Consider the following 26,179-nt stretch of genomic DNA (forward strand, 5'->3'; position numbering starts at 1 on the left):
AACAGTGGGTTTTGAGACCTGGAGTTTCCCTGGGCGGAGACACCTCACATCTCTGTGGCTCACACCTGGAAAGAAAACACTGTGTAACCCACTCTCGGCCCCCCTGGACTTTGTGTGTGTCTTTCGCGCTGGTCCCGTGGTGTATCCTTTGCTTAGCAAAACTTAGCCACGATACAACCTCATCAGGTTATGTGAATCCTTCTAGTTAATGACTGAAATAGGCAAGGGGTCCTGATTCTGCCGCAGCCCCGGCTCTGCCCCGCTCTGGGCTGCCGTGCTCCCCTCTACATTTGCTCACAATGCCTTCTCTCCCTGCAATTTTCCTCTCATCTTTAGTTCTCTGAATCAATATGCTTTCCTTTAATTTCTGTAGCCCTCAGGCTTTGGCCAAGGAAGCCACAACCTACATGCTAGTTCACCACCTTGGGGGAAACCAGAAGTCACCCACTATTTTAAAAAGATCGTTTATTGCTGATAAATTTCGTTTTGATTTCTGTGTTTATCTGGTTATGTGAAGAGCTTCGTTAGTTCTTTCAATAGGTTATCCACTCAGGCTGGGCGCGGTGGTTCATACCTGTAATCCCCGCACTTTGGGAGGCCCAGGTGGGGAGATCACCTGAGGTCAGAAGTTGGAGACCAGCTCGGCCAGCATGGTGAAACCGCATCTCTACTAAAAATATAAAAATTAACTGGGCATGGTGGTGCATGCCTATAATCTCAGCTACTCAGGAGGCTGAGGCAGGAGAATTGCTTGAACCGGGGTGGGTGGGGGGAGTGGTGGGGGGCGTGGAGTGGGGAGGTTGCAGTGAGCAGAGATCACACCACTACTCAGCCTGGACAACAGAGTGAGACTCCATCTCAACAACAACAAAAATAGATTGTTCACTTGGAAAAACCAAAACACTTGTCCCTGCGCACAGCACTTGGGCACTGCTCTTCTCTCACTGCCACATTGTTCTAGGTGGATGGTGAGCTGCCGTTACCACTGAAGGACAGAGAAATAAAGGACACAATGGATGGGGGTTCCTTGGAGTGAAGTTAACAAGAGAGATCGCAGACCAGGAGAAGGTGCCTCCAATGTCTAAAGCCAACAGGAATTAACATTTGGACTATAAGAATCTTCTGCTAGCCAACAAGACAGGAAACTCACTTGGGTATGGTGGCTCACGCCTGTCATCCCAGCACTTTGGGAGGCTAAGGTGGGCAGATCACTTGAGGTCAGGAGTTCGAGACCAGCCTGGCCAACATGGTAAAACCTGACTCTACTAAAAATATAAAAATTAGCCGGGGGCCGGGCGCGGTGGCTCACACCTGTAATCCCAGCACTTTGGGAGTCCGAGGCGGGTGGATCACGAGGTCAAGAGATCGAGACCATCCTGGCCAACATAGTGAAACCCCGTCTCTACTAAATACAAAAAAAATTAGCAGGGCATGGTGGCACATGCCTGTAATCCCAGCTACTTGGGAGGCTGAGACAGGAGAATCGTTTGAACCCAGGAGGCGGAGGTTGCAGTGAGCCAAGAATGCGCCATTGCACTCCAGCCTGGGTAACAGGAGCAAAACTCCGTCTCAAAAAAAAAAAAAAATTAGCCGGCTGTGATGGTGCACACCTGTAATCCCAGCTGCTTGGGAGGCTGACGGGGGAGAACCACTTGAACTCGGTAGGTGGAGGTTGCAGTGGAATGGTGCGGTGCCACTGCACTCTAAACTGGGCAACAGAGCGAGACTCCGTTTAAAAAAGAAAAGGAAATGGAAGATTCTTTTTACACTGCTCAGTACCAAGGCTCTCTGGTGCTCACACTTAGCCATGAGCCACTTGTTCACAGTTCTAGTTTCTCACTTGCTGCAGACAGAGCGTCAGACAATTTGGCAGTGAGCAGCTCCCCTGCAGTTTCCCTGGCATTGTTCCCCCCACTTCTGCCCTGGATAATTGTCAAATTCTGTATCACCACAGCTGCTGCAGCATTTCTCACTGCTACGATCTTTAGCAGTGGAGCCACCACATGGACTGGGGTCTATTTATGCCACCTACTGACCAGGACTATCCTCTTCCCCCACTGGGTAATCGGGGAGACAGTTCCAATCCTGTCTTACCTCCTGTTTCCTCAGACCACTCCTGCTTCCACCTGTGGTAGTCTGGGTCTTTGGAGAAACAGACACTAAGATGAAATTGACATGTAAGAATTTATTAGGAGACATGCTTCTGGGAGAAACCACAGGGGACAGCTAGAGGAGCTGGGGGAGCGTCAGACCCCAAGTGAAGGAGAGGGGCTTGGGGGGAACATCCTAGGCCGATGAAGAGAGTGAGGAAGGTTCACAAAGCCGTGGAGAGTCTCCAGCCAAATTCAGCCATCAGAGGAGTCCCTGGCACGGGTCCTCCTCAGGGTCCTCATTGCACTCAGTCACTCACCCAGAGCAGCTCGTGGAAGGGATGCCCTTGGTCCAAACTTGAGCGTGGGTATAGCGGACAGCAGCTGAGGCCTTGCCAAGTATGGTTCCCTGTGCTTGGAGATCTAGAGGTGCAGCTTCATGGCCACCATACTTACTTACACCTTTTTTTTTTTTTTTTTTGAGACAGAGTCTCACTCTGGCGCCCAGGCTGGAGTTCAGTGGCATGATCTCAGCTCACTACAACCTCCACCTCCCTGGTTCAAGCAATTCTCCTGCCTCAGCCTCCCAAGTAGCTGGGATTATAGGCGCCTACCACCATGCCTGGCTAATTTTTATATCTTTAGTAGAGACGGGGGTCCACCATGTTGGCCAGGCTGGTCTCAAACTCCCGACCTCAAGTGATGCGCCCACCTGGCCTCCCACAGTGCTGGGATTTCAGGCATGAGCCACCACACCCAGCCCATACTTACATCTTCATGTCAATGTGGACTCCCTACACTGGCTTAGACCCAGTGTCATTCTGGACCTTTTCATCTTTCTTGCGTTAGAGTTTTTGAATCCTGGATCTTTTTTGTCTTATTACTTAGTTTTGGTGGAGTATTTCCTTTAGTAGCTTCCTGAGAAAAGGAGCATGGAGGGCAATTTTAAAAAAATACTGCATATCTTAAATATTTTTATTCTAATTTTTATCAAGCACTTGGTGGTTCATCAGGGTGATGAATTCTAGTTTGGAAATTCTACTTCTTCAGAGTTTTAAAGGCATCAATTGCCTTTTAGCCACCGGTGTGTTCTGCGGAAGTCTAAAGCTATTCTGATTCTTGATTCTTTGCAGGTATTGGAATTTTCTCTCTGAAAGTGGTAGCATCCCCTCCTTGTCTCTGGTGTTCTGAGGTTTCAAGGCAATGTGCCTTGATGTGGGTCACTTTTCATTTATTTAACTGGGCACCTGGTGGGTCTCTCCATCTCAAGATTCATGTTCTTTTATTCCTCCATGTTCTTTAATTCTTGGAAATATTACATCCTTTCTTTGATAATTTTATTCATTTTTTTTTATCTTGAGACAAGCTCTCGCTCTGTTGCCTACACTGGGGTGCAGTGGTACAATCAGGGCTCACTGCAGCCTCGGCCTCCTGGGCTCAAGCGATCCTCCCACCTCAGCCTCCCAAGTAGCTGGGACTACCGGCATTTGCCACCAGACCTGGCTAATTTTTAACTTTTTAGTAGAAATGGGGTCTCGTTACATTGCCCAAGTTGGTCTCAGACTCCTGGGCTCCAGTGGTCCTCCTATCTTGGCCTGCATTACGGGTGTGAGCCACCGCGCCCGGCTTGACTCACTCCTTTAGTTTTGCTTTCTAAATTCCTAGAAGTCTGATATTGTTCCTTCCTGGTCGAACAGCTAATTTTCTCTTCTCCCCTATTTTCCTTCTTTGTCATTCCTGTTTGAGGGGGTCGCCGATTTTATTTTTTCTATTCTTATTTGTTTGTTCAAAAATGTGTATTAAGCACCTATTCTAGGTGCTGGAGATGGAGCAGAAAAGATAAACATTTGCTTTTTTTTTTTTCTTTTTTGAATGGGCTCACGCCTGTAATTCCAGCACTCTGGGAGGCTGAGGCGGGTAGATCACCTGAGGTCAGGAGTTCAAGACCAGCCTGACCAACATGGAGAAACCCCGTCTCTACCAAAAATACAAAAAATAAGCCAGGTGTGGTAGCACATGCCTGTAATCCCAGCTACTCAGGAGGCTAAGGCAAGAGAATTGCTTGAACCTGGGAGGCAGAGGTTGTGGTGGGCTGAGATCACACCATTGCACTCCGGCCTAGGCAACAAGAGTGAAACTCCACCTAAAAAAAAAAAAAAAAAAGAGATGAGGTCTTGCTGTCACCCAGGCTGGAGTGCAGTGGCGTGATCATAGCTCACCGCAGCCTCAAAGTGCTGGACTCACGTGACCCTCTGCCTCGGCCTTCCACAGAGCTGGGACTACAGGTGCACACCACCACACCCAGCTAATTTGTTTTTAAATTTTTAGTAGAGATGGAGGTCTCACTGTCTTACCCAGGCTGATCGTGAACTCCTGAGCTCAAGTGATCCTCCTGTAATCCCAAAGTGCTAGGGTTACAGGGATAAGCACGATTCCCGACTCCTTGTTGTTTTTAGATTCTAGTTTTCTTCTTCCTTTAAGAGACAGGGTCTCTATCATTCAGGCTGGAGTGTAGTGATGTGATCATTGCTCACTGTGGCTTCCAGTTCTGGGCTCAAGAGATCCTCTTGCCTCAGCCTCTCTGCAGCCGAGAGTACAGGTGGCACCACTGTGATCCACTTATTTATTATGTAGAGAGGGGGCCTCACTATCTTCCCAAGCTGGTCTCAAACGCCTCGCCTCAAGAGATCCGGCCTCCCAAATGCTGTGTGGGCCCTGCACCTGGAAGTTTCTTGTTTTCCTAATTCTTCCCAGTCATGCTGTGTGGTAGTTAGAGAAAGTGGTCTGGTGTTTGCACTTTTCAGAATGAGGCCTTGTAAGAATTAAATACGTGGTACTAAAAGTACAAAAAAAATGAGCTGGGCATGGTGGTGCACACCTGTAGTCCCAGCTACTCGGGAGTCTGAGGCAGGAGAATTGCTTGAAGCCAGAAGGCGGAGGTTGTGGTGAGCCATTGCACTCCGGTCTGGGTAACAACAGCAAAACTCTGTCTCAAAAAAAAATAAAAATAAAAAATAATAATTAAAATAATTAAATACGTGGTCCATTTCCATCAAGATTCCATGTGAACTGAAGGTTATGCTTTCTATGATGGTAGAGATTAATACAGTTGATCTAATGATGTTGATGATTTGATTCTGATTCATTCATTCCTATAGCAGCAGCTACTCTGTCTAAGATATGTACAAGCCATTGGGAGAAAGAGTGGGTGGGCAGAAGCAATTCCTTTTCTTACAGTCCTGGTAGGCAAGCTTGTGGTGGCGGTGCTAGTGGCAGACATTAACCAAATCGCAGGCTCAGTGGGACACGCGCAATGCAGGAGAGGAGCAGAGCTCTAGGATGGACTAAAATAGAGGAACCGAGCTGGAATGCTGGCTCCAAAACGCTTCCCTGACCAGGTGACAGCTGAGATCTGAGGGATGAGTTGGCATGAATGAGACAAAGAGCCTGGAGCTGGACAGCTGGGGCCTGGGAAATGGCTTGTGCAAACGCTCTGTGGTGGAAGAGAGCATGGGCTTCCAGGAGTGGAATAACGGCTGTTGGACGGAGAGGGAGCTTGGTGTGAGACGAGAGGGAGAGGCAGACAGCCACATCGGGCACAGGTCCTTCCTCTGGGTCATGTAGATTTCTACCTTGTCCTCGAGGTGATGGGAAGCCCTTGGTCCACGTGACTCAGAGGGATGGTGTACAAATACGTTTGTTTTGATTTTGTTTTTGAGATGGAGTCTCTGTCGCCCAGGCTGGAGTGCAGTGGTATAATCTTGGCTGACTGTAACCTCTGCCTCCCAGGTTCAGGCAATTCTCCTGGCTCAGCCTCCCGAGTATCTGGGACTACAGGCGTGTGCCAGCATGCTGGCTAATTTTTACATTCTTTAGTAGAGATGGGGTTTCACCATATTGGCCAGGCTGGTCTTGAACTCCTGACCTTGTGATTCTTCCGGATGACAGGGATGAGTCACTGTGCCCGGCTGTGTGTGTGTTTTTTTACAGACAGTCTTGCTCTGTCACCCAGGCTAGAATGCAGTGGCACCATCATAGCTCATTGAAACCTTGAACTCTTGGCCTCAAGTGATTCTCCTGTCCGAACCTCCCAAAGCACTGGGATTACAAGCTTGAGTCACCACACCTGGTCTGAAAATATTTGTTTTGACGCCAGGCACAGTGGCTCACACCTCTAATCCCAGCATTTTGGGAGGCTGAGGCAGGTAGGTCACCTGAGGTCAGGAGTTTGAGACCAGCCTGGGCAACAAGGCAAAACCCTGTCTCTACTAAAATGTAAAAAATGAGTCAGGCATGGTGGCACATGCCTATAGTCCCAGCTACTTGGGAGGTTGAGGCAGGAGAATTGCTTGAACTTGGGAGGCGGAGGTTGCAGTGAGCCGAGATCGCACCATTGCACTCCAGCCTGGGTGACAAGTGAAATTCCATCTCAAAAAAAATTGTTGTCAAAAGATCCCCCCTGACTGGTGTGCAGAGCAGTGAGGAGGCGTGGAAAGAGGAGGTTGGTCAGAGTGAGTTAGGAGGCTCCTGTAATAATCCAAGAGGGAGATGATGATATCTTGGATGTGGGTGGAGACAGAGGAGATGGACAACATGGATGGATCCTGGGGACAGCAGGCAGGTTAAATGGACAAGAGTCAGTGATGCATTTCCTGGTCATGGGGACAGGAAAGAGGGAGAGGGGCTCTGACCTGTCCAGCTGGTTGAGGCCATAGGAAGACTGAGAAGAAGGCCAAGGAAATGGAACGTAAATATAACATTTTCTAATAAGTGAAAGTTCACGGAAGTTGGAGTTCCAGGGAAGACTTCTCCTGCAATTTGTTATGGTGAATCGGATCAGGAATTCTGGATGACTTCCATGTCATTCATACATCCGCAAGTTTGCAAACTGATGTCACCCATAAAACTCTTCTTTCATTCGGCTATTCTGGTGGTCCTTTGGATGACACACCTATGCATGGTTCCTCCTTTACCAGAGGATGGTGTTTAAAGAACTCCTTCCTTCTCTGTTCTTCTTCTCCCCGTTTCATGCAGATACAACATAGGCCCTCCTCCAAAAGAAATGTAGTCTGTTTCTCTTACTGGCATGCCGTCCTTCTCTTTCTGTTTCTCACCCTCCTCAACTGTCGAAATGTGCTTGGAGGTGGAGCGAGACGGTGGACTAGAAGGCTCCACCCGTTGTTCCTTCCACCAGGACACCGATTTAACAACGGTCTGGTTTTAACGTCCTGTTGCTGAAAGAGGCACTAAAGAGACAGAAAACACTCAGAAGAAAAGGGGAGCATCGTTAGTGGTGCTGGGGAGAGCAGATGATCAATCCGTCTTAGGCACTATGAGCTTTTCCCTCTGTATACACATTCTTTTTCTACTTGCATTGTCAGAGACTGAAAGAAATTGTGTTATTCTTCAATTACAGTTTTATTTCTATCAATTGTTTGTGTTGCATTTTTGCTTAAGTAGTTTGATATGTTTGACCTTAAGGGTTCATAACAATGTTACATTTTGAAGATTTTAATTTTTAATTATTTAATAAAAATATTGTTATGCGCCAGCCACAGTGGCTCATACCTGTAATCCCAGCACTTTGGGAGGCTGAAGTGGGTGAATCACTGGGTCAGGAGATCGAGACCATCCCGGCTAACACAGTGAAATCTTGTCCCTACTAAAGATACAAAAAATTAGGTGTGGTGGCACCCACGTGTAGACCCAGCTAGTCAGGAGGCTGAGGCAGGAGAATTGCTTGAACCTGGGAGGCAGAGGTTGCAGTAAGCCGAGATTATACCACTGCACTCCAGCCTGGGCAACAGAGGGAGACTCTGTCTCAAAAAAAAAAAAAATTATTAGGCATTCAAAATTGTAGGCCGTCTCTGACTCCCGACTCCCTCTCCAAAGGTAACTCTGGTTTTTGGCTTAGGATGGATTAGGAAATATTCGGTCTAGGTTATGGTCCTCGTCTTTAGTCGTTTTTGTTCCTGAAGAATATTCTGTATACATACACATTTTGTTCATCGGTTAATGGCAATTTTGGTTGTTTCTTTTTGGTTAATAATAGTGCTATGCACATGTATGTATGTTTTTAGTAGATACAGATTTTCAGTTCTTGTAGAGCTAGGAAAGAAACTGCTGGATCATGTGGTAACTGCGGAAGTGTCGAGCTGTTTTGCAGCTACACCGTTTGATAATCCCACCAGCAATGTTGGATTTTGTTTTGTTTGAGACGAAGTCTCATTCTGTCACCCAGGCTGCAGTGTGGGGGTGCAATTTTGGCTCACTGCAACCTCCACCTTCCAGGTTCAAGTGAGTCTCCTGCCTCAGCCTCCCTAGTAGCTGGGATTACAGGCATGCACCACCATGCCTGGCTAATTTTTGTATTTCTAGTAAAGATGGGTTTTCACCACATTGACCAGGCTGCTCTCGAACTCCGGGCCTCAAGGATCTGCCCACCTTGGCCTCCCAAAGTGCCGGGATGATAGGTGTGAGCTACTGCGCCCAACCCCAACAGTGTTATGAGGGTACTGTCTCCTGTACATCTTTGCCAACTCTTGTTATTGTCTTTAAAAAGTTACTGTCATCCGAGTGGGTGTGAAGTGGTATCTCACTGCGGTTTTGATTTGCATTTCTCGGATGACTAATGGTGCTGGACGTCCATTTCATCCGCTACTGGTCATTTGTATATCTTTGGAGAAATTTCTATTCATATCTTTTGCCTATTTAAATAATTGGGTTGTCTTTTTCATTGCTGAGTTGTAAGAATTCTTTATATATTCATGTATTCTGAATACTAAGTCCTTATCAGATGTATGATTTACAAATACCTCCTCCCATTTTGGGTTTTTACTTTAGCTGTTTTTTGAGACAGTCTTGCTGTTGCCTAGGCTGGACTGCAGTGGTGACCAGAGTTCCCTGTACTCTCAAACCCCTGGCTCAAGCCATCCTCCCACCTCAGCCTCTCAAGTAGCTACTACAGGTGCACACCACCACGCCATCATACTCGGCTAACTTTTTGTAAATTTTTTTTTTTTCAGATGATGGAGTCTCGCTCTGTCAACAGGCTGGAGTGCAGTGGTGTGATCTTGGCTCACTGCAACCTCTGCCTCCCGGGTTAAAGTGATTTTCCTGCCTCAGGCTCCTGAGTAGCTGGGATTACAAGCGTGCCACTATGCCCAGCTAATTTTTGTATTTTTAGTAGAGATGGGGTTTCACCATGGTGGCCAGGATGGTCTCCATCCCTTGACCACGTGATCCACCCGCCTCAGCCTCCCAAAGTGCTGGCATTACAGGTGTGAGCTACCGTGCCCAGCCATTTTTTGTAGTTTTTGTAGAGATTGGTTCTCTCTATGTTGCCTAGGCTAGTCTTAAACTCCTGAGCTCAAGCATTCCTCCTGTCTTGGCCTCCCAAAGTGTTGGAATTACAGGCATGAGCCACTGCACCTGGGCTTCACTTTCATTCTTGAAGGATATTTGCACTGGATATAGAATTCTGGGTTGACACATTTATATTTTTAGAGGTGTCATTCCATTGTCCTCTAGTCTCCATGATTTCTGATGCGAATTTTCCTGAAATTCATGTAAAGGTATTGTTGTTGCCCTACGCAGTGTGTCATTTTTTTCTTGTTGGTTTCAAGACTTTCTATATTTAGTTTTCAGACTGTGAAGTCCCTGGCTGTGATAGTCTTTTATTTTGCTTTCGATTGCCATGTTTCTTGGCTCTTTCCCCAGATTTGGCCATTATTTAAAAAAGGCTTTCTGCCTCATTCTTTCTCTTCCCTCATTCTGCGACTCCAACTATACAGACGTAGACTGCTTGACACTGTTCACAGATAACTGAGGCTCTGATCATTTTTTCTGTAGCTTTCATTTTTCAGATTGCATATTTCAAGGTTTGGGAAACTATAGCCCCAAATCTGTTCATTCTCATTTACAGTGGCTGCTTACTTTCACATTATAATGGCAGAAATGAGTAGTTATAAAGATGATTTTGGTACCACAAAGCTAAAAATATTATCTGACCCTTCACAGAAGAGGTTTACCAACGCTGGCTCTGTTGCAAGTTGAATGATTCTTTAATCTGTCAGTGTGCTGTTAATCCAATGTAGTGAGTTTGCTTCTTATGTTTTAGAATCCTTTTTTTTTTTTTTTTTTGAGACGGAGTTTCGCTGTTGTTACCCATACTGGAGTGCAATGGCACGATCTCGGCTCACCGCAACCTCTGCCTTCTGGGTTCAAGCAATTTTCCTGCCTCAGCCTCCCGAGTAGCTGGGATTACAGGCGCACACCACCATGTCCAGCTAATTTTTGTATTTTTAGTAGAGATGGGTTTCACCTTGTTGACCAGGATGGTCTTGATCTCTTGACCTCGTGATCCACCGACCTCGGCCTCCCAAAGTGCTGGGATTACAGGCATGAGCCACCGCGCCCGGCCAAGTTTTAGAATTCTTATTCAGTTCTTTTTGTCAGATTTCTCTGCCGAGAATTCCTATTTGCTCATTATGAGCATATTTTCCTTTATATCCTGGAGGCTGGTTATAATTAAACATCCTGAATGTTAATTCCAACACATCATTCATATCAGAGTCAGTTTCTCTCAGTTGCTTCTTGGGTATGGATCACATATTCTTGTTCATATGTATAGTAGTTTTGAATTATATAATTGTAGAAATTCTGGTGATTTTTTTAAAAGCAGGCATTTAACAGCTGAACTCAAGATTTAAAACTTTGATTCCAGCCAGGCACACTGGCTCATGCCTGAAATCCTAGCACTTTGGATGCCAAGGTGAGAGGATTGCTTGAGGCCAGGAGTTTCAAGCCAGCCTGGGCAGCATAGCAAGACCCCATCTCTACAAATGAAAACCTCTCAAGTAGTTGGTGGTATGTGCCTGTATTCCCAAATACTTGGGAGGCCGAGTTGAGAGGGTTGATTGAGCTCAGGAGATCAAGGCTGCAGTGAGCTATGATTGTGCCACCACACTGCAGCATGGGTGACAGAGACAGACCCTGTCTCAAGTTTAAGAAAAAGAAGGCAAAACACAAGCAGAAAAAACCCTTTGATCCTCCTATGGTGGGCAGAAGCTGAAATTTGTCTTTATGTCTTATGGCCTTAGCTGGGTTGTTTAGAGTCTGCCCTCTATATATTTTAGAAATCAGGTTTAGGCGGGGCTTATACATGGTATTTTCTGTATTTCGTGTATATTTTAAAGTTGTTTTTGGCTAGAGGGTTGGTTTGAGTAACAGCCCAGTGTTACTAGGGATCAGAACAGCAGCTGACCGTTGTTTTAATGTCAGCAGTGGGTTGGGTGTGGCAGCTCATGCCTGTCGTCCCAGCACTTTGAGAGGCCGTAGGATCGTCTGAGGCTGTAGGGAGCTGTGAGGGCAACAGTGTATTCCAGCCTAGGCAACAGCCTAAGACCCTGTCTCAAAAAAAAATAAAAATAAAAGCAATAACGTAATCATAATTTTTACATTGAAATCCAGTTGCTCTGAATGCCTCACAGATTCTAGTTTGACCCTGGCTTGCTAGGAGGCATGTGTCCTGGTCCCTCCTTCCTAGGGACTCCTGATTTGTGTGAGGTGACAGCCTCTCACGAGCGAGTAACGGTCAACACTCCTGCGTCATCACTGGAGAGGAAGGTGTCGGCGTGCCCCCTCTGGGCTGGGTCAGCACAGGCTCAGCAGCCAAAACCCCAGCTCTCTCCTGCTGCCTGCGAGGGTTGATGGGCCTCCATCTCCAGCACGATGCTGTTTGCACGGCCCTTCCCTGTTTAGAGACCACCCCCCCCGCCCCGCCTAGTTCTGTATGTAGGCCACACAAGTCGTGTCTACAAAACTTAGCTGTGATTATCTTCTCCTGATGTGGGCAATGAGCTCAGACTTTGGAAGCAGGAAGATCTGGGGCAAATTAGCCACCCTTGACACTTTGGGTACATAAAATGGATGATAAAATCTGCCCTGTTATATAAGAAGGTTGAAGATCTGAGATGACCGGCCACCATTTTGGCCCACAACATGGAATGCACTCTGCAGTGAGGGAGAGCCAGGGAGAGGCTGTGCAAGAATCTTTATTTGCTCCAGGCAGTGGATGGATTTAAATTTATCTGGAACTAGGAGGCGGCCCTTGAGCCATGAGTGTTGTATTTTCTGGGGTGGGGGACATTTCTAATCCTGGGATGAGGATGGAATATAATGGTTAGGGGCAGTGTTTAGGGCTTATTTCACAACTTACGAATTGGTGATCTTGGGGTCTTGGCGAGTTTCTTTTTTTTTAATCGATGGTGACAGTAATGGCTCCTGCCTTAAAGGGCTGTTGTGAGGCATGGCGTGTGGCCACGACACCTGGCGTGTGGCCATCATTTGCTGGGGCTCTCTCAGCAGAGTTCCCCAGGTCTGCTTGGACACTCCAGGGCTCTGAGCTTTCTTTAGGTCATGCGCATGTCCCTTCTCCTTGCTTCATGTCCTCAAATGAAGCCTGGCAATTGTGTCCCTAGCCAAACGACCCAGAAGGATGTTGGACAAGGCTGAGGACAAAGCCCAGGCCCATCCCTTCAAGAGAGGATCAGGTCCTTCACCAGCTCCTACCAGTCATTCATCTGCTTCATCAGGTGGTGCCTCCTTCACTGTGGCCTGGAGGAACTGGGAATTTTCCAAATGCACGGCTGGAATCTGCTCCTCTGACTATCTAGTCTGGTGACTGACCCTCTCCTGTCCAATGGACTAAGTGGCTATCCAGTGGACTGACCAGGTGGCTTGGAGCAACACTGCTTTTTATTTATTTATTTATTTATTTATTTATTTTTTAAAAAAGACATTTATTCAGCGTCACGATCAGACTATTACATTTAGCAATCAACAGCATGGGTGCAAAAAAAAAAAAAAAGAAAAAGAAAAAATCTACATTAAAACCCTTTGTTGGAATGCTTTACACTTTCCACAGAACAGAAACTAAAATAACCTGTTATACAATTAGTCACAAATACAGTCCTCGAGTTCTTTGCCCATACACATGAGTATTTGTCTGAATCATGTCTTCTTTGTAGCAGCTAGGCCCTGCCACCACTGTGCTTGGCTGAGTTCACAAATCTGTTGTAACCTGTAGCTTCCCTGTCACTTCTCTGGCTCTCCTCTCCTGCTAAGCTTTGTTTCCTAATTAAAATCTTCTGCCACTGCCATAGCTACTGCTGCTACTGGAACCGCCATAGCCACCTTGGTTTTGTGGTTTGGCAAAGTATTGGCCGCCACCACCATAGGGGCCAGAGCTTCTGCCTCCAAAGTTTCCTACCTTCATGGGTCCAAAATTTGAAGACTGATTGTTGTAACTGCCAAAATCATTGTAGCTTCCACCACCTCCAAAATTGCCTCCACTACCACCGTCAAAGCCGCCTCCGCCTCCGTTGTTATAGCTGTCATAGCTGCCACTCCCGCCATAGCCACTGCCCTGGTTTCCATAACCCTGTCCACCTTCCATAGCCTCTGCTTCCTCCAGAGTAACCAGGGCCGCCTCCTCCATAACCACCATCATTACCAAATCCATTATAGCCATCCCCACTGCCACCATAACCACCACCACCACGGCTGCCACCAAAGCCACCATGACCACTGAAATTTCCTCCACGACCAAAGTTGTCATTCCCACCGAAACCACCTCCACGACCACCACCAAAGTTTCCAGAACCTCTTTGACCTCTTTGGCTGGATGAAGCACTAGCCATCTCTTGCTTTGACAGGGCTTTCCTAACTTCACAGTTGTGGCCATTCACAGTATGGTATTTCTGAGTGACAATCTTATCCACGGAGTCATGGTCGTCAAAGGTTCCAAAGGCAAAGCCCCTTTTCTTGCCACTGCCTCTGTCCGTCATGATTTCAATCACTTCAATTTTTCCATACTGTTCAAAATAATCTCTTAGGTGATGTTCTTCAGTGTCTTCTTTAATGCCACCAACGAATACTTTTTTCACAGTTAAGTGGGCACCTGGTCTTTGAGAATCTTCTCTTGAGACAGCTCTCTTGGGTTCCACAACTCTTCCATCCACTTTGTGTGGCCTTGCATTCATGGCTGCATCCACCTCCTCCACAGCTGCATACGTGACGAACCCAAAGCCCTGGAGCGCTTGGTGTTTGCATCTCTCATGACCACACAGTCCGTGAGCGTTCCCCATTGCTCAGAATGGCTCCTGAGGCTCTCATCGGTTGTTTCAAAGCTCAACCCTCCAATGAAGAGCTTCCTCAGCTGTTCCGGCTCTTTAGGAGACTCTGACTTAGACATGATCGCAGGGAGAAGAGAGACTTTAATGATGCTGCTTCGGCGGCGTCCACGGGCAGAAAGGAGCAAACTCTGCTTTTTATTTTTATTTATTTATTTTATGAGCAATGTGAAAACGGACTGCTTTTTAACACAGGATAGGAGTTTGGCCCATGAATTTGTTCATGAAAAACCTAGATTTATGAACTAATACAGACCCACAAAAGATGGAAAGAATGGTAGCTTCACAGTGTAGTAAATGTTTCCCTCCAAACAAGCAGCAAGGCTTTGAAGGTCACTGAAATAAAAGGCACAGGTCGTGTCGATGGTGGAAAAAGAAGTCCCGAAAAACACTCACCATTGGTTTGTTTGCAGCATCTGGGTAGAGGTTGATCCTCTTGGCCTTAAGATGCCAAAATGAGGAACTACATGGGCAGGGTCGCCCGCCATCTCCCTCTGTGCATGGAGCTTTGTGCCAGGCCTTTCAGTGCACAGAAGAAAATATGAAGACACAGGGTAGGGGCTCCAGTGCCAGCTCCCCCTCCGCCCCTCAGCAGTGGAGAGAGAACCAGTATTCCCAGTGTTGAAGCTCTACGGGGATCTGTGGTGTTGAATGATGACAGTGGACAGATCTAATGATTTTAACTGTATTCCAACTCCCTGAGCATCGTGTGTGAAGCACATGAGAATGAAGTACACCAGAAGAGCGCCTCATATTCACTCAGTACTTTCTATGAGGTACCTTCGTCCCCATGTCAGATGACGCAGCTCTCAGACTGAGGGGCTCATGGTGGCTGTGTGAGGGCCGAGGCTGACAAACGCCTTCACACTTGCAGAGCAGTCTTCCTCCTGCCTCTCACTGTGGAGGTCGTCTCGCAAGTCTTTATATAAATGAAGCTCTCAGTATTTTTTATTTTGCTGGTCTACTGTCTGGATCAACTCTTCTTCCCAATTTCTTCTGTATCTGTTTTGGCAATTAATTGTTCGGGTGAAGAGGTGTGAAGTCCCTGCCCCTGCATCCAATCTGGTAGCAAGTTCTGTTCTTCACATCACCCTAGTCCAGGCTATGACATCTCTCACAGCGACTGCCCCAGACATTCAGAGGCTGCATTCACAGGGGAGGGCCACAGGAATGTCCAGCAGGCACGAGGGAAGGAGGAAAGGTGGGACCGGGGCTTCTGGCCAGCTGGTGGTCTTGGGGAGGGTGGCACTGCCTTCCACCCCCCCGTCAAGCCAGCAAGACCACAGCTCATCTGTGTGTGTGATGCTTCGCCATCTTAATTCCCCCTGCACTAGCAAGCCCTCAGCCTCTTTTTCTGAAATGCGTTACTGTCTACCTGGGGATAAAAACCGCATCAAGGCATGACAGCAACCAAAAGTGTGAGGAATTCAATCTCCAATGGCAGACGCTCAAATACAAAAGTTAGAAGCTCATGTGCCGGCTACACCCCTGCAGCTCTAGGTGGGCAGATCAAAATGTGGCATGAGAAGGCTGACAGGTGAGCGGGCAGAGCAACTGGTGTCAGGATCCCAGGGCTGGACGGCTGGCAGTGACTGTGGTGCTGCCCCACTCCCTCTCTGTCCCATGGACGCCTACCACCGGTCCTCCATTCCTCCCTCTGTCCTGTGACGCCCATCTGCTGTCCTCCATTCCTCTCTCTCTGTCCCGTGGACACCCACTTCCTGTCCTCCATTCCTCCCTCTGTCCTGTGGATGCCCACTTCTCCTCCATTCCTCCCTCTTTGTCCTGTGGACACCTACTTCCTGTCCTCCATTCTTCCTCTGTCCCGTGGACGCCTACTTCCTGTCCTCCATTCCTCCATCTCTGTCCTGTGGAAGCCCATTTCCTGTCCTCCATTCCTCCATCTCTGTCCTGTGGAAGCCCATTTCCTGTCCTCCATTCCTCCATCTCTGTCCCGTGGAAGCCCATTTCCTGTCCTCCATTCCTCCATCTCTGTCCCGTGGACGCCTACTTCCTGTCCTCCATTCCTCCATCTCTGTCCTGTGGAAGCCCATTTCCTGTCCTCCATTCCTCCATCTCTGTCCTGTGGAAGCCCATTTCCTGTCCTCCATTCCTCCATCTCTGTCCTGTGGAAGCCCATTTCCTGTCCTCCATTCCTCCATCTCTGTCCTGTGGAAGCCCATTTCCTGTCCTCCATTCCTCCATCTCTGTCCTGTGGAAGCCCATTTCCTGTCCTCCATTCCTCCATCTCTGTCCCGTGGAAGCCCATTTCCTGTCCTCCATTCCTCCATCTCTGTCCCGTGGACGCCTACTTCCTGTCCTCCATTCCTCCATCTCTGTCCTGTGGAAGCCCATTTCCTGTCCTCCATTCCTCCATCTCTGTCCCGTGGAAGCCCATTTCCTGTCCTCCATTCCTCCATCTCTGTCCCGTGGAAGCCCATTTCCTGTCCTCCATTCCTCCATCTCTGTCCCGTGGAAGCCCATTTCCTGTCCTCCATTCCTCCATCTCTGTCCTGTGGAAGCCCATTTCCTGTCCTCCATTCCTTACAAGCACGGGCTGGCCGCTCTCTGCTTGACAGGTTTCCTCACTCTCAGTCTCTCAAGTCTTCTTTCCTCTGCCTAACTGGTTCCCGTTCCTCTGTTGTCTTTGGATCTGGTGAGAATCTCAGGACTCCACAGGGACTAGAGACAGACCGTGGACTCAGCTATTTTGGGACCTTTGGGGCCTGTTTGCCTGCAGACAGGTGGCATGCTTGACAGGTTCTAAACAGGAAAAAGATTTCTTGGAACTTAAGAGAAAAACTGACTAGGCAGACTCCAAATGAAAAGAACCATAAGCAAAGTGGAGTCTGTGCATGGAGTCTTAGGCACCTGGGGGTCGAGGAGCTCTACTGCACACTCAAGGGCCCCTCAGTAAGCGCTGCACAGACTCTTCGTCGCCTCCCTGCAGGACGTTTACATCAAGTACCTGCTAAGCAAGGGCTCTGTGCAGTGAGACTTCCAAAACCTGTAGTGATGAAAGATCAGTGCGTTTGGGGCTGTAGAAGACTTTCGTGTGTCGTTAGTCATCTGGTTAAACGCAGGCCCGTGTCCAGCAGGAGCAGTGGGCCTCTCCTGGGCCAACTTGCTTTTCAGCCTTCTCTTCATTGGTACATCCAGTCCTGTGTTACAGGATCCCCAGCCCAAGGCTTTGCTGTTTTCACACAGGCTACAGATTCTGCTCTTGAACGCACCGCGGCATCCCTGTGTAACCTTGTGTGGGGATGGATGCTACGCCCCCTCCTCACAAGCCGAGCATGCCAAAGCAGCCTCCGCGGACTGCCGGGGTAGGGGGTTAGGATGTCTGGTTGTGTTCACTGGGGGCTCAGTGCCTCGAGCTTCTCTGAAACATTACCAACTGCTTCTACTGGACAGGAAAGAACTGGATTCCAGGGGAAAGGTTGAGGAGGAAACAGATGGTGGCTGAGGCAAAGCAAGGAGTGGGAAAAGTTTTGTGATGAGAGAGGCTCTGCGCGGGAGACAGTTGGAATCTGAACCTGCAGAAATTTACACACAAAGCACCCTACACGTTGCACAAGAATAGGAATAACTTCTGGATGAAAGTCTTACCTGGTCTATCCCTTCCAGAAAGCAGCAGCAGCTCGAGTTGGATGACTCGATCTGCAGTCAGCTGACACGAGTTAGCAGCCATTGTTCTTGAAATGATTTCACTGTTGGAAACTGCCGAATTCGGAGAAGTGGGGGAGGCTGTCCCAGCCACTGTGGGCTGAAAGACCAGAAGGAGACTGAGACTGTGTCCTTCCGAGCCTGTATGGCTGCTGTGCCTCTGTGGAGAAGGGGGTTGCACAAATGATGTCCCCGAGGCATGTGTTCCATGTATAGACACGACTGCTGCATTCCCAGGCTCTGACGTAAATGCTAGGCTTTACAAAACAGAAATGTACACGCAACATGGGATCTCGTGAGCAGTCACGTGAGAGCTGCTCGGCAGACGCGGCAGGTTCTATTTTTAACACTTTATTGGCAAAACGGAACTCCCTTCCCCTCCCCCCTTACAGAGAACTAGTGCTTCTGTTTTTCTTGTGGGTGACCTAACTTACCTGTTTACCCAAGGCCTGTGAGCCTGCTGCAAAAGTAATTCAGACAGTAGCTTAGCCCCAGGCTGCCTTGGTTTGAACCACTCCTATGCCAGGAGCTGTCACTGTCACATTCGGAAAGGGTACATGTGGTAATGACAGTAATGGAACACAGTAGGCTTTGGATAAACTTTGCTGTCACATCTTCATTAGCTGAAACTAGAAAAGTGTTATTACTATGAATAAGTGGGAGTTCTCTTAACACGGTCTCTGTGGGGAAAAAGGACCTCAATCCGTGAGGAAGGAGTCTGTGCTGAACGTCATGAGCATGCCGTGCCTAATGCGAGAGATTTCCTAGGAAACCCCTACACCGTGGTATTTGAGAAAACAAGTAGGAGGCAGACATAAACGTATGAGGCAGCGGGGAGCCAAGGGGGACTGGGAGAAGTCTGACGTGTGCGGCCCACCACTCAACCCTCCATCGAAAGGGTATGCCTTCCAGAACTGGGAGGGACTCTAGCGTGTCTACCATGGTGAATTCAAGACAAGCAGAGTATTTGCTGTTTCTCTGCCCAAGTTTTAAGGGAGTGTTTGAAGACTAGCAACTGGAATTCAAGGTGCATTCACGGTCTGGGTATTTCCCTCCAAAGCCTGCACAGAAGTGTGACAAAATGATGATGTTCCTTGTTTGGAATTTAATTTTCTTATGAAAGCAAAGACAGAAAAAAAAATGACCAATTGCCAGGATAACATTTTTTTTTTAAGACAAAGTCTCGCCCTGTTGCCCAGGCTGGAGTGCAGTGGTGCAATCTCAGCTCACTGCCACTTCCACCTTCCGAGTTCAAGCAATTCTCCTGCCTCAGCCTCCAGTAGCTGGGATTACAGGCGCCTACCACCACACCCAGCTAATTTTTGTAACTGGTAGAGATGGGGTTTCACCATGTTGGCCCGGCTGGTTTCGAACTCCTGAACTCAGGTGACTGGCCCACCTCGGCCTCCCAAAGTGCTGGGATTACAGGCGTTAGGTATAACATTATTTCTACCCATCACTGGCACTTGCCCTTAATGCGAGCCATTCTGGAGCCCCTCCCTACCCCCCGGGTCTATTTAGCCATTTGTATCCTTGAGGGCTGAGAAGGAAGGAGAGAGTCCACGAGTGGATTTTTACTCTTCACCAAATGCAGAGGCAGTTTTGAGTTCTGTGGACAGCAGAAGCTTCAGTTCTTTATCTATGATTGGGCCAGAGCTGCAGGTGACCAGGTCTGGGGCCAGATAGGCTCTTCCCATTAGTCTTCAGAACAGGAAGGAGATGGCTGGGAGCTGTTTGGTACCAACAACCGGAGTGAAGATGATGGGACAAAGGCTACAAAGGAGTCATTTATTAAAAACAAAACCCCAGAAATGCCTCAGTAGGATTTGAAGACAACAGAGGAATCCAACACCCTGTTTGCTTCAGACTCTGTTAACACCACGTTGGATGCCCCCTGTGACCTCGATCCACAGCGACTTCAGCACAGCACACCAGTTCATTACATAGGTCAAGACAGAGGCAGCCACTGAGGCAGGGACCCTCGGGGAGAGGCCAGGACTCGGGCCCCTTCTCCCACCTTTGCTGTCAGGCATCCTCATGCCAACTGCAGGCTCTCTGCCTCTGAACAATGGGCACCTTCTTACCAGGCAGGGCTGCTCAGGTCAAGGCCAGCAGCCATAACCCTAGTTCCTGCCAGAACTCTGGGCTCACAGCAGACCACAGCACAGGTCCGGTCCTCAGAAAAAAAGAGGAGAGCAGAGCAGCTCGTTCTTTCCCCAGTCCTGGAATTTAGGGCCCATCTCACAGGGTCTTTTGACATTTGTCCCCACACCCGGCTGTCACCACAGGTAAACCAAGACTATAATCACAACAACAGCAAGGACAGGATCATGTTGCTTTTTTTCCTTTTTTTTTCTTAAAGGAGTGAGGGCATGGAAAATATACAGCACACCAATGAAACAAAATGTCAAAAAAAAATACAAAAAAATAGAAAATAGAAAAATGTATTTACAAGTAGTACATTATGATGAGAAAGCACAAAGACACCTGCTGCTATAATACATGCATTGGCTCGAGAAGAAACTACAAAACGCCCTGCGAGGGAAAAGCCTAGGAACAGAATAAAGGACCGAAAGGTCTGAACTCTTCATCCCTACTTTGCTACACTGATCAAAACCAAGTCAGGGCTCCTGAAGTCCGTGAGTCTATCGGCACGAATGCTAGACTGGTCTGTAACTGCGGGGTCAGTCGTGAAGGGGAAGGACAGCAGCTGATCCATATACAAGGAAGCCACAGTAAACTGCTCGACATGCTCAAAACCACAGCAAGCCTGTCAGCTACACGGCGTGATCGCAGCGGGATTGAATTCTCGTTTATTCATATATATCTATGTGTGTGTGGATATATATATATGTACGTATGTATAAAAACCGTGCCCTTGTTCACTGCCAACACAATGTCTGGGTGGACATGAACTCATTACAACAAATTCTTATGTGGATGTTTTAAGAAGTCACTCAATGTCTGTGGATTTAATAAGTCACTTCACACCACAGAAAATATTTAATAAATCCAAAAAAAGGAAAGAAGAATATAACGACAGAAGAGCTTCTGTCTCGGTTCTCTGAAACTGAGTCCCCCACAGGAAACTGGTCCCAAAGTTATTGAGGGTTCACTGAAGAAACTTCGGTTTGCTAATTTTTTTCATCCTTTTAGTGTTCAAAAGTTCTAAAAAGACTCCTCGCTGTTTTTAGTTTTTCAACAGTCAAATCTCCATCTCCCCCACAAGGTAACAGTCTGGTGCAGATCCATAAAAACGAGGGAGGAAGGAGTGCTGGGGCGAGGCCTGTCCCTCTGGAAGGGGCCCCACCTCTGCATCCACAGGAAGAGAAGGAGCCAAACAGTGCTCCAGCACCTCTCTCCTGCAAGCAAGCTCCCTTTAAATGCCAAATCCAGTCACACGGCAGTTCCTTAAACAGGTACGTTTTCTGAGTACCAGGCCAGCTCTAGGAGGAAACAAAACCACGAGTAGAGAGAAAAGGACTATGATGGCCATCTGGTCACTGTCTACATGCTCCATCATACTTCCAGGAATCGGGAGCTGCTGGACTTGGAGTGGAATGGCTCAGACCACATCCGCCGGAGGTCGCCCTGGGAAACAAGAGACTTCTCAGTTACATATTTAAACACGAGGCACACACAGCTAGGATTCTTTTTAAAAACATTTTTTTTCTCCCCAGATAGAAGGTCTTCCTATGTTGGCCAGGCTGGTCTCAAACTCCTGGCCTCAAGCAATTCTCCTGCCTTGACCTCCGAAAGTGCTAGGATTACAGGTGTGAGTCACTGAGCTTGGCCCTTTTCTGGTTCTTTTTTTGAGATAGGGTCTCACTCTGTCACCTAGGCTGGAGTACAGTGGTAAGATCTCAGCTCACTGCATCCTTGGACTCCTGGGTTCAAGCGATTCTTCTGCCTCAGCTTCCTGAGTAGCTGGGATGACAGGCACTCACCAAAATGCCCAGCTCATTTCTGTATTTTTAGTAGAGACAGGGTTTCACCATATTGGCCAGGCTGGTCTTGACCTCGAGACCCACCCGCCTCAGCCTCACAAAGTGCTGGGGTTACAGGCATGAGCCACTATGCGCGCCCTGCCCCCTTTCTGATGCTTGATCTGAGATCAGATTGCTTCTGTGGGAAATTAAAGAGCATTTAAATTTTACCCACTGAAAAGTAAACCACCATTTTTAGGACTCCCTAGAAACAATGCTTTCAGGCTCCTTGAGCAAGGAAGGGGTTTTACCAACTCTCTAGAGGCAGTGAGTCAGGTGATCTGGGCAAGTATCTGCTTCCTCATCTGTAAAATGGGGCTGAGAACAGATAATCTGGGAATAATGGGCTCTCTGACTCTAGTTTTATCATACGCTGTCCCAACACTATTCACTCTTAATTATTCCCCAACTTTAACATAGTGGTGGGACGGCACTGCTTGTAACAGAAGCAGGAAGTTCCCACAGTTGGGTCTGGGGCTTTTAGTTAATTAACCCTCGACAAGGTGGTGTAGTGGCCTAGCTCATTAGCGTTTTCTGTCAGTTGGCTGTGTGAATCTGGAAGCGTTTGCTAGCGTCAAGGTAGCACACACACCAGCCAAGATCAAAAGCTCACTTGGGCTTAAGCAGAGACACCTCAGCCAGGAGAGCACAAACCCAGGTGCAAGGCCAATCCAAGGCACTGCTTTCACGGGCTTATAACTGCTACTCTTACCTTTAAGTAGGCCATTGTGAGGAGTGGCAATAAGGTAAATGGCACCAAATAGAGAAGGGCCGGCTGGGCAGCTCGGTGAATGCGAGACGCCACAGTAGCAGTGAGCAGGCCTGTGAGGAGAGAGGGGCATCAGTGAGACAGGAGAGAGAACCCGTGTCACCTGGCTGCTGTTTGGCAAAGTGCTGTGACTGTACAGACCCAATGTGCTGTAGTCCATTCTCTGGCTGGGTTTGAAATGCCCAGCTTAAGCAGTTGAAGGAACGTGGATCGGCACAGCTTTAAGGAACACCTCCAACTCCAGGGACCCAAGATTGACCCAAGTCTCACTCCTTGCTCAGGTCCTGGGTTCAAACCCCACCTCCAGCCCCTATGGAGGGCTGGACAGTGTGCCTCTGTCTCCTGTGATGCTGCAACTTGGGAGGCAGAAAACCTGGGTTCAGGTTCCACAATGGCTAACGTAAGTGTAGTTCAGGCCTTCCACCTCTGCGAGCCTCAGCCTGCTCGTCTGTCTAACAGGGATACTACTACTAGCCTTGCCCGTCTGAGTTCGTGGACTGAAATGAACCCATGTGAATGAACTGCTGTGGGACGAGGACCGTGCTGGGGTTGAGGGGGCGGCACCAAGTGCAAGAGGTGCTCCTTTCCACTCACTCTGCGGAAGCGACTGCACGTGCAGGCAGGTGACTGCGTTTCCCAGACCAATTAACAACTGTCTCCTCTTGTTTGCCTATATGTGAGCTGGCTAGAAAGCTTAGCCTAGGTCAGAGTGCCAGAAACGTAGAACTACTGAATGTAATACCTGTTGAATCAAGTAGGAAATAAATACAACAGTTATTACACTCAAGGGGAAGATTTAAGCACAGACTCATCCACTGTACTGTGTGTTGTGTGTCCTTGGCTGTGAGGACTGACCATGCTTTTCCTACAAGGTTCTTCAGACACACTGCTGGAGAGGCAACTGGCCTATCCAGTACACAACACTTATCTCACGGGCCAGGTTGTCTATTACAGCACCCAGTATCTGTAGCTAGAAGACCTGATTGAATTCCAAGGGTTGGAGGACAGCCAGAGAGAGGATCATCTGCAGTCTCTCTGGTTCTCTTACCTACAAAGTATCCGATGAGGGTGCAGTGAAAGTAGGAGACCTTCTGCATGCGCCCAGAGATGTTGGCGGGCCCAGGGGCACCACAGGAATCCCCACTGGCTTGTTTTTTGTAGTTGTCATAGCGAAGGACAAAACAGAGCAGGAGACCAGGCATCACAATGTCTCCGATGCCCAACATGGAGAAGTGGCTGCCGGTGGAGCTGGAATGCAGTTTCACAGGTTAGCGATGTCACACTCTGCAACACTTTCTGTTCCTTTTGTGCAAAGTCTGTGAGCTTTTTAAAGGAGTCAAAGAACTTATCTGCGTGGTAGATGGAAACCTCTTCTGATTGAACATAGTTTTCAAGAGTTTAGAGATAAAAAGCTGTGACAGTACTGGCACCAGAGGTCTCCACCTGGCCCCAGTGTTTCAGGAGAGCACCTTGGAAGTGCCTTGAGTGCTGCTTCCTCTAGAAATGTCAAGCAATGATTTGTGACACATTCACTGCAGAGACTTCCAATAAGCACCTGGCTACTATTACAGATGGAAGATTAAAGCAGCACATTCATTTTGCCAAGATCATATTACCAGGAGCTGTATAATTCTACCATTAGAACGTACTTCACAAATATCTTACAAGTAAAAAGGATCAAGATTCTCCTCCCTCCGGCCAACTTCAAACAGTGGCAACAGCAGTAAGGCATGGCTGTTTGTGGAAATTAATCAAGAATAAAAGGCAGCACCTGGATCACTTAGTGATCATCCTTGGTGAGCCAAGAATCTCATCCTCATTTCCTCTTCTGCTGTATGGAGATAAGGACCCCAGGGTGGGATTAGAATGCTGATGACAAGAGAGACTGACCAAGGCGGGGAACAGATAGGCACAGGAAGGCAGTGTGGTCCTTCATAGCCTTAGGTCCTACCTTGGGAAGACCAGTTTTCCAGGCAGAGACAGGCGAGGAACATCACGCCCAACATTGGGCCCCAGGTGGAGCTTCCGGGATAGAACGTCAAGGGGATTGTCAGCCGGCTGAGTGGCCACCTTCACCATGACGTTGCTATTGAAGATGTAGGCTGAGAAAAATACCTGCCGAGTTGGAGAGAGGCAGGTATTTAACAGAGGGAGCTGGGAGCAACCTGCTTTCAGCATGAGCCCTCCTTGCTCTTAAGAGCAGAGCCTCAGAATGCCATGACTACAATGCTCTCTGTATGATCTGAGGAGAAAGAAAATCTTTGCTCTTCCTGTGTACTTGCTAATGTCTGCACTCTCCACACCCAGAGATTACTCCCTTGACAGGGTGGTCCTCACTGCATTGAGCCTTGTCAGCTGGTTACCTCCTCTATCCTAGGAGTCACACACACACCACCTACTGAACAACTTCTCAACAAACACAAGGACTGGACTGTGCACCCATGAACAACTATAGTTCAGGACTGGGGAGAGAGTGACCAAGCGGCTGGGCAAGACTGACTGTGGTTATATATATATATTTTTTGAGACGAAGTTTCACTCTTGTTGCCCAGGCTGGAGTGCAATGGCAGGTTCAAGTGATTCTCCTGCCTCAGCCTCTCGAGTAGCTGGGATTACGGGCATGTGCCACCACACACGGCTAATTTTGTATTTTTAGTTGACAAAGGGGTTTCTCCATGTTGGTCAGGCTGGTCTCGAACTCCCAACCTCTGGTGATCCGCCCACCTCGGCCTCCCAAAGTGTTGGGATTACAGGCGTCAGCCATCGAGCCCAGCTGGATACTTCTACTTAATAGTTTTCAGGAGTGAATGCTTCAATTCAACACAAAGGAGGGGAGGGGCTCCAAGGACAAACACTTACCCAAAAGACATCATAGATTAGCAGCCCTGAGAGAAGTAGGCAGGAGACCTTGAGGCTCGGCAGGCGGACAAAGGCGATCATGGCGACACAGAGACCCATGGCCAAAGCTGGGGAGGAGACGGGATACAGCAGACAGCAGTCAGTGTGGACTCCAGGCTCATCTCTCTACAAGCTATGCCCCTGAACAGTTTGCCATTCCCTCAAAAATCAGGCAGCCCTAAGCTCCAGCTTCAGAAACTCATATACAATTGGTGCAAAGCACCCACTTCTTCAGACCATTTGGACTTGTAGAATTTGGGGTGATTGCTTTCCTCCTGTTAGACATACTGCTCAGCTGTTGGAGACCCAAAAAATGTTCTACTTTAAACCAGTCCGAAACCTTCTCGCTCTTGTTTCCTGCCTTCCCTCCACTGTTGTGGAAATGTCCTTGCTCTTTGCTTTAAAATGAACTCACACCCTAGATAGCAACCCACTTGGAAGTATCATCCCAGCAATTAACTGCATTATAGAAAACTAGTGAATACAGTAAAGCAAAATGAAAAAAATCACATTCCCACTTTTCAGAGATCACTTTTTTTTTTTGAGATGGAGTTTCCCTCTTGTTACCCAGGCTGG

General features: G+C 48.1%; 1 protein-coding gene, 1 long non-coding RNA gene and 1 pseudogene across 4 annotated transcripts in view; all 3 read right to left on the minus strand.

The window, feature by feature from the left end:
* Nucleotides 1–6,359: 6,359 nt before the first annotated feature.
* On the minus strand, nt 6,360–18,204 carry LOC144577689 (uncharacterized). Its single transcript, XR_013522166.1, has 3 exons — nt 17,894–18,204; nt 7,659–7,752; nt 6,360–7,336 (listed from the first exon to the last, which is right to left on the minus strand). It is a non-coding gene; the product is annotated as an uncharacterized LOC144577689 (long non-coding RNA).
* On the minus strand, nt 13,083–14,407 carry LOC144577684 (heterogeneous nuclear ribonucleoprotein A1 pseudogene; annotated as a pseudogene).
* A 2,077-nt stretch (nt 18,205–20,281) lies between the features above and the next one.
* The window catches only part of SPPL3 (signal peptide peptidase like 3), a 145,792-nt gene continuing 139,894 nt past the window's right edge, over nt 20,282–26,179 (minus strand). For all 3 annotated transcript variants that reach the window (XM_035257843.3, XM_035257841.3, XM_078337443.1), the window contains exons 7-11: nt 25,565–25,671; nt 24,657–24,820; nt 23,754–23,953; nt 22,649–22,758; nt 20,282–21,541 (exon numbers count right to left, since the gene is read on the minus strand). In XM_035257843.3, the coding sequence (XP_035113734.1) occupies nt 21,470–21,541; nt 22,649–22,758; nt 23,754–23,953; nt 24,657–24,820; nt 25,565–25,671 (653 nt within the window). In that variant the 3' untranslated portion in view covers nt 20,282–21,469. The remainder of the gene's footprint in view (nt 21,542–22,648; nt 22,759–23,753; nt 23,954–24,656; nt 24,821–25,564; nt 25,672–26,179) is intronic.

This window comes from Callithrix jacchus, chromosome 9 (assembly GCF_049354715.1).
Source record: "Callithrix jacchus isolate 240 chromosome 9, calJac240_pri, whole genome shotgun sequence".
NCBI classification, from domain to species: domain Eukaryota; kingdom Metazoa; phylum Chordata; class Mammalia; order Primates; family Cebidae; genus Callithrix; species Callithrix jacchus.